This window comes from Orycteropus afer, unplaced genomic scaffold, assembly GCF_000298275.1.
Source record: "Orycteropus afer afer isolate SDZICR_OR568_19922 unplaced genomic scaffold, OryAfe1.0 scaffold00131, whole genome shotgun sequence".
Taxonomy (NCBI): domain Eukaryota; kingdom Metazoa; phylum Chordata; class Mammalia; order Tubulidentata; family Orycteropodidae; genus Orycteropus; species Orycteropus afer.
The window spans coordinates 7,742,732-7,750,740 of record NW_006921718.1 but is presented as its reverse complement, the minus strand read 5'-3'; the positions used below and the strand labels follow the sequence as shown (position 1 = coordinate 7,750,740).

At 43.8% G+C, this 8,009-nt stretch overlaps 1 protein-coding gene across 1 annotated transcript in view; it reads right to left on the bottom strand.

Moving 5' to 3' along the window:
• FEZ2 (fasciculation and elongation protein zeta 2) overlaps window positions 1-2,285 on the bottom strand; it is a 76,064-nt gene extending 73,779 nt beyond the window's left edge. Inside the window, exon 1 of the mRNA XM_007945084.1 lies at window positions 2,032-2,285. Within this exon, the coding sequence (XP_007943275.1) occupies window positions 2,032-2,285 (254 nt within the window). The remainder of the gene's footprint in view (window positions 1-2,031) is intronic.
• Window positions 2,286-8,009: the final 5,724 nt, after the last annotated feature.

Genomic DNA, 8,009 nt, shown 5'->3' with positions numbered 1-8,009 from the left:
GATGGGGCAATCTACTTCCGTAGTGATACTGCCTCGGAAACCCAAGGAGGGGTCGCTATGAGTCGGGGCCGACTCGACAGCACATAACAACAACATATCAATACCCACTCACCAATTGTAACACATGTACCATAGGAATGCAAGATGTTAAGAGAAGAAACAGTGTGCCTGGGGGAGAAGGGGTATACCTGAACTGTATACTTCCCTGTGTAAGGATCCCTGGTGCTACAATGGTTACGTGTTTGGCTGCTAACCAAAAGGGCAGAAGTTCAAAACCCATCCAGTAGCTCTGTGGAAGACAGACTTGGCAATCTGCTCCTAGAAAACCCTGCGGGGGCAGTTCTACTTTGTCACATAGGATCACTACAAGCTGAAATTAATTTGGCGGCACCTATCAACACTCTGAATCATCTTTCCGTAAACCTAAAACTGCTCTAAAAACTGAAGTGTATTTAAAAAAAAAAAAGATATGGTCTCCAAGCACTGCTGGGCCATAATCTGCTTAGCACTGTTTACAGGCCCTCATTCCCAACTCTAATCCAATTCCCTACTTCAACCCTGGTCTACTCCTGGTTCACAGAGGAAACCAAGGCCAGCAGGCTGGAAGCACCATTCTATGCCATGGATCTCCCTCTCTCAAGTAGAATGTTTCCCTAATCTCTTCACCCCACCAGTGCTCTGAAAACCATCCCTACCCATGTCCTAGGTCCTCACTCCTTTAGGTCTACCTTTAGCCTCTTCAGTAGCTCCTCTCCCTCACATATACACAGTAGGCTCAGTTCCCTCACTCTCACATTTAACCATATTCTGACGTAAAATGCTCCTCTGTAATTACAACTCATAGTCAACCACATTATAACTGGGGCTCAGGGTGGTTAAATAAAGGGCCCCAGGAACTCTGCGCCTGCTCCTCCTCCCCAAATCTCATAAATCACTGAATTTCTGATCTCTGCACTTAGGTGGTTCTGTTCATTGTTTATGCATTGGATTCCCCTCCTCGCTGTGAGATCTTTACCATTAATAACCAGAGCCCTTCCTTTTTGCCTCTGTGGCAGCTTACACTCTACCTGGGAACACTGCAAGGACCAATAAATACTTGTGGCATAAATACTGCTTCACACTTTAGTACTTCTGCACGGGATATCAGTCCAGAATGCTAGACTTTGCTTTGCCCATCAGGCAAACTCCATCAGGCTCCAGTTTTCACACCTTTCTCTATGAAAGCTTTCCTGATTCTCCCACATACACCGTTTAAATCTCATTTTTTGTACATACATAACCATTAAAGCACTTATACCATGCAAGTATTTGTTTACAAACCAATCTCCCACCCTAGGCTGTGTCCTGCTTTAGAAGAACAATGTCAAGTCATCTTCGTATTCCTAATGCTAGGGCAGCGTCCGGCACTTAACAGGAGCTTAATAAATGCTTGTTGTTGTTGTTGTTGTTGTGTTGTTGTGATGTGCCTTCGAGTCGGACCGACTCATAGCGACCCCTCCTTAGGTTTCCGAGGCAGTATCTCTAGGGACGTAGATTGCCCAACCTTCCTTCCCAGGAGTGACTGGTGGGTTTGAACCGCCAGCCTTCCGGTTAGCTGTCAAATGCCTTAGACACTACGCTAACAGAGCTCCTTAATAAATATTAGTTGGCTGAATGAACCGCTACACACGTGCCCGAGAAGGTACGATCTCTCACTACGGGCTTGGTACAAGAAGATTCCCTCTAAATCACACATAGATTCCCTTTCTATGAAGAAAGGGAAAAAAGGGACAGTGGCGGAGATTTTAAGGGAGCGTGGAATGAAAGGAAGAAGAGATTTAAATCGCCCAGGTTGCTGAGGCTGCAGAGGCCGAAAGCGCGGAAGAAGGAGGTGGGAGAGCAGGGAGAGGGCGGTGACTCCTGGTCAAAGGAGGCGGAAGGAGGGTGCGGGGTGGAGCCTCCGGCAGGAGTCCCACCGAGGCTGCAGTCCAGAGCCAGCGGCAGGGCGAAGGCAGGGAGGTCCCGCCCGCCTGCCCGCTTGCCCGCACTCACTCGTCCCCCTGTAGGAGGCTACGCTCCGTGATGGGCCGCACGGCCGCCCGCGGGGGCTCGGGGCCCGCGCCCGAGGGGCGGAAACACAGGCTCAGCTTCTCTTCCAAACTGCAGGCCAGCGCCGGGAAGCTGTCGCCTCCCCCGCACGCCCCAGCTCCGGCTTCGAGGCTTGCGTTACAGTTCTCCTGGTCCTGGAGGCTCTGGGCCGGCTCCTGAAACTCATAGAAATCCTGCCAGTCCCCGTCCGCCGCCATCGCCGCCTGGCACCGCCGTGCGCCCCGCCCCATTGGCCTGACCCCGCCCCTCCCCGTCTTCGGCCCCGCCCCGCTCCGTCGTTGACCCCGCCCTACCGTGACTGGCGGGGCTTCCTAAACCGTGCCATGCCAAACCAAACCTACTGCCAAGGAGTCAATTTTCTGATTTGTATGACTCCCCTATAGAGCACAGTACAACTATCCCATAGGGAAGAGCTCTGGTAGCATAGTGCCTAAGGCACTTGACTGCTAACCAGAAGACTGGCTGTTCAAACCCACCAGCCACTCCTCAGAAGGAAGATAGGGCACTCTACTTACGTAGTGATACAGCCTCAGAAACCCAAGGAGGAGTTGCTATGAGTCGGGTCTGACTCAATAGCACATAACAACAACAACATCCCATAGGGTTTCTGAGGTTATAAATCTTTACAGAAGCAGAGTGCCTGCCTCATCATTCTCCCTCCTAGGCTGGTGGGTTCAAATAGACATTCTGGTTAACAGCCCAAAGCTTTAACCACTGCGCCACCAGAACTCCTTGCCTGGCCTCCTAGCAGTTGGTATTTGTGAACTTACATCAATAACTTTTTTGAGAATGAAGTAATAATTAAAGGAAAAAGAAGAAAAATCAGAACGACTTCTGCTTGGTTGCAAATGTTATAATTTAATGTAGAAAGATTTTACACGACAATTTTGTTGTTAATATTCATATAATCTAAGAAAATTTTACACTTAAGAAATTCACAACTATATGTATCACATATTTTCTATGATTAAAATTGATAATAAACATTAGTACAGATTCTGTATAGTTTGGTACGAGAGGAGGTCTGTGAGGGGGAGATGACACCATGAGTTACAACACTGGGGGGCACCAACCTTAGTGATGCCACTGTGCGTCAATAAAGATTACAGCTAAGAAAAACCTATGGATCAGTTCTACTCTGTAACACACTGGGTTGCCTTGAACTGGAAATTACTGGATGGAGGTTTTGAGGAGTGTCAAATTATGGCCCAAGGCATTTACCTAGAGTATTGCTGCTGTTAATCAGCATTGGGTAGCCTCCAACTCTTGGCATCTTTTGTGTAACAGAACTAAACCTTACTGGTCCTCAGCCCTTTCATGACTGTTAGTGTGTTTCAGTCCTTTGTTGCAGCTTTTAAGTCAATCCTTCTCATTAAGGGTCCCTAGAGTAATCTGCTCCTTTTGTAACATTCCAGACAGAGTAAGAGAGTCTTTGGGAAATGCTTAAGTGGTGTGAAATTCATTCCACAGATACTTTATGTCTCCCACATGCAAAGCACGTGCTATGCTCTATCACTCACTGCCATCAAGTCGGATCCCACTCATAGAGACCTCTCCTTGGGTTTCCAAGGCAGTGTCACTACAGAAGTAGATTGCTTAACCTTCCTTCCAAGGAGTAGCTGGTGGATTTGAACCGCCAGCCTTCTGGTTAGCAGTCAAATGCCTTTGGCACTATAGAACATGCACAGATTAATAATTATGTGAGTTAATATTTGTGAAGCACTTATAACAGTGCCTTACACTTAGTAAGTAATGCAAAAATACATGCTGCTCCCTACAAGGAGCTTACAACATAGTGGTTGTGATACAACTAACAGGAAATTGCTTATATGATGTGAAGAAAATAGTATGATTATAAGGTGACCTAACTATATAAACAAAACCAAATTCACTGGTTTCCAAGGCTATAAATCTTTATGGAAGCAGATTGCCCCATCTTTCTTCCATGGAGAACCTGGTTGGTGCGAACCACTGACCTTTTTGTTAGCAGCCAAATGCCTTAACCACTATACCATCAGAGCTCCTTGACCTGACTATATAGAGGCAATAAATGCTTCTTGTTGTTGTTGTTGTTATGTGCTGTTGAGTCGGACCCGACTCATAGCAACCCCTCCTTCAGTTTCCGAGGCAGTATCACTATGGAAGTAGACATCTTCCTTCCGAGGAGTGGCTGGTGGGTTTGAACCGCCAGCCTTCTGGTTAGCAGACAAGTGCCTTACACACTACGCTATGAGTTGATAAGAGTGATATCTGTGGAGTGAAGTAACCAAATACTTCATTTATGAGGTGAGATAATGCTGGGCCATGAAAGGGAAGTTATTTTAGAAAAACAAATCTTAAGTTAGAATTGGAAAATAAGATTTTTCCCTGAATGCTTTGTCTATCTTTTGATAGCATGAAAACCGATCCTCCAGAATACATGTTAATATCAAAATTTCCTTATTTCCAGTTCCAGTGAATGTGACCTCTTGTTCCATATTAAACAAAATATTTCTATGATTGAGCCTAAAAAACTGTTGATAGTTACACACCAGATTGTTCTCTATTTCCTCTGAAACCTTAAAGGGGGCAAATCCTGAGCTCTATTTGGCCCAGAGTTAGAAATAATTAGTCAACAAAATAGCTTTTGGGTTGATGAGAAAGCTTACTGGCTCAGCTGATACTTACCTTTCTGAACCATTACTCAAAGTGATGTTCTAAATGTATCAAAGAGCTACTTTTCTCTAGATATTTGGCCACAAAGCTATAAAGGGATTGAGTTGACTCAGACTCTCCAAAATACATACGTAGCTAAGACAAAATTGTTGTTGTTGTTGTTGTTGTTTTGACTTGTATTTCCATTTACCCCTGTGGGCTCTTTGTGTGTATGAGAGTGGAAATGAAGTTTTCTCTGAGAACCCAAATGTAGCACTGTCTGTGTTTTCACATGCTTGAAAATAAACTGCCACTGAGTTATGGCCTCAGTATTATTTTGCCCAAAATTTCCACACAGGATGCTTTTTACTTTTAATTAAATGTAAATTAGTTTATATCACCCTAGACACTTTGAATTGTAAAAACAAGATTTGAATCACTTCATAATCAATTTATATTTGCACACCCATAATAACCTTGGCACTCAACACAATCTATAAAAACGCTCAAATGGAATGTGTTGAGAAAGCTGATTATATGTGTCTGTGGTTTTACCACTTTATGGGGACAGAGCAATGAGAAAAGAAAGGAACTATAGTAGGGAATAAAATGTTAACTGGTGCTTTTGTAGATTGTAAATAGTCATTGTGAACATGACTATTTTGTTCACATAGTAACATAGTAGAAAACCGTTTAAATAATGGGATATTTGTAACCACATGAAATAGTGAAGTGGAAGTATTTGTCTTCAATGCCTTCCACATGCCACTTTCTCCAGGTGATAACTGAGGGCTTTAAGTTGCTCCAGGCTTCCAGAACAGCAACAGCACATTGTGTTCCACCCAGGTTATGGCTCCAGTGCCTAAGCCCTGCCTTTTCTTTAGCCTCTTTGGTACCTGACTCAAGTTGCTCTTTTAGAGAATCCAGTTTCCAATTACTACTGGATACACTCTTTTGCTTCATATATCCTGACAACTTTAGCCTACCTCCCCGCAACCCTCCTTGGCATCCACCAGATTCCAGCTTACTAACATTGCCCTGTATCCAGCAACACCACAGCCTTTCTTCTACTCTCACCTGTTTAGATCAATCCATCGACTCCCAAAGGCTTCTGATTAAGAAGTTCTCCCATTTTGTTATAGCTCAAGGAGTGGTTAAAGTACACAGCTGCTAACCAAAAGTTCAGCAGTTTGAACCCCACAGCTGCTCTACAGAAGAAAGATGAGGCAGTCTGCTTCCGCAAAGATTTACATACAGCCTTGGAAACCCTATGGGGGCAGTTCTACTCTGTCCTGCAGTGTTGCTCTGAGTTGGAGTTGACTGGATGGTCAATGGGTTTGATTTGGTGGGTTTTGTTATAGCTCACATAGCTAGATTCTACTAGTTTGTCCACCACAATCTATGCATTTCAGACCTTTTATTTCCTACCAATGCCTAAGGGCCCCATGAAAATATGTTGTTCACTTGAGAAGAAATGTTAGCCTATAGAACTAATTTTCAGCACTTGACTCAAAATTAGAAAGGGAATATAGAGTAACTTTGAAAGAGAGCTTTGTGGCACTTATTATGTTCATATTAATCATTTAAGATGGGAAAAGCTACTTCTCCAGTCTGAAAATATACTTAAGTTATGCACGTATATAGTATATCACAGTAGAAATTTAAATAACAAATAAGTGGATAACTCAACAAATAAACTTCATCTAAAGATATAATTAGTTAGAAAATATAAGACCTAAAAAAAGAAAGAAAGAAACTACTGGACACAAGGCCAGAAAATATCTGGTTGTCTAAGCACTATATTTAACAAATCCCAAAGGCATTATAAAGCAACCTGCAAAAATGACATGAAGGCAAACTCTTCTGACCTCCTCTAACTTCATAAAAGGAAGATAGAATCACCATCAGCAGCCCAAGGCTTATTTCTATGAGGCCAGACATGCTGCCACCCTCCAGCTTTTCACCAATTCTGATACCAACTGTCCCTCCTAAGGCACTCACCACTTCTCTGCTGGGTTCCATAACTCATTGCAATGGCCACACAGAACTCACAGACAATACTCATGATTATGGGGTTAATTAGGAGCTCTGGTAGCATAGTGCCTAAGGCACTGGACTGCTAACCAGAAGGCTGGCAGTTCAAACTCACCAGGCACTCCTCAGAAGGAAGATTGGGCAATCTACTTCCTCAGAAACCCAAGGAGGGGTCGTTATGTGTCAGATCTGACTTGACAGCAGTAAGTGAGTGAACAGGCTACAGTTCAGATTCAGGAATGTGCTCAGGAAACAATTCTTTGATCAGGGCAGTCTCCCCTCTGCCATGCCCTCAGACATGCCTCTCTGGCCCTTGACCTCTTGGCCTCGCGTCTGCCCTGCTTGTTACAAAGCTCTTTCAGCTCTGCTGATAGGTTCACCTAGGTGCATCCCACTCCACCAGCAAGCCTCCTGTCCAAGTACACTCAGTTTTCTTACTCTGTGGGCTAGGTAAGCCCCTCACTTTGTCTCATGCCTCTTGGTTCCACTGCTGCCATCTCTCTGTCAGGACATCTCTTTGCTGGGGAGTCTCTGCCAAGGAAGTCCAGTGCAGGAATCTTGGGTCCAAGGACACTCTCTATTTCACCTCCAGCTCTTCTCTCTTGATGGCAGTGAGATCCCCCTCTCTGCCTCTAGGAAGTCTCAATTTTAAGCCTGGCAGAGTGACAAACTAACCAATCCCAACATCAGAGTTCTACATACCTTATTTGCATAGCCTCCCCTGGTAATCTGGTGGGAATTATAGACTATGGCTAGAAAAGCCATGACAAGAAATTCACTGCACCAAACAATGCTAAGACAATGCAAAAGGTACATAAATGAAAATTTCTTGAAAAATTAAGCTAATGGTTACTTACATAATAACTGGAAGAAAAGAAAAAGGTGATGAAACAAAAGGAAAAAGAATTTAGACACCCATGTATTAACCTGAGAATTTAAACAAAGTTTGCTTAAAGCTTACCAAAAATAGAAAGTATAGTATTCTTTCCATTTTGTCTGTATCCTATGTCCGGAGCGGTCTCAAATGCACACATGCGGGCATCTCAACCTGTATGTCCAAGCTCCATATGCATCGCTACAAAGTCTCTCCCATTCCTGTTCACACCCTGAGCCTCAGGGTGCACATACTAGCAAAGTAGTCTTTCCGTTTTGTCTCTGTTTATAAAAAAGAAAAAATCAAGACACTTTTGAGTAATTGAAGGCCACAATCTAAGCTTTATTCATAAAGACTATTTAATTCTAATTACTCAAGT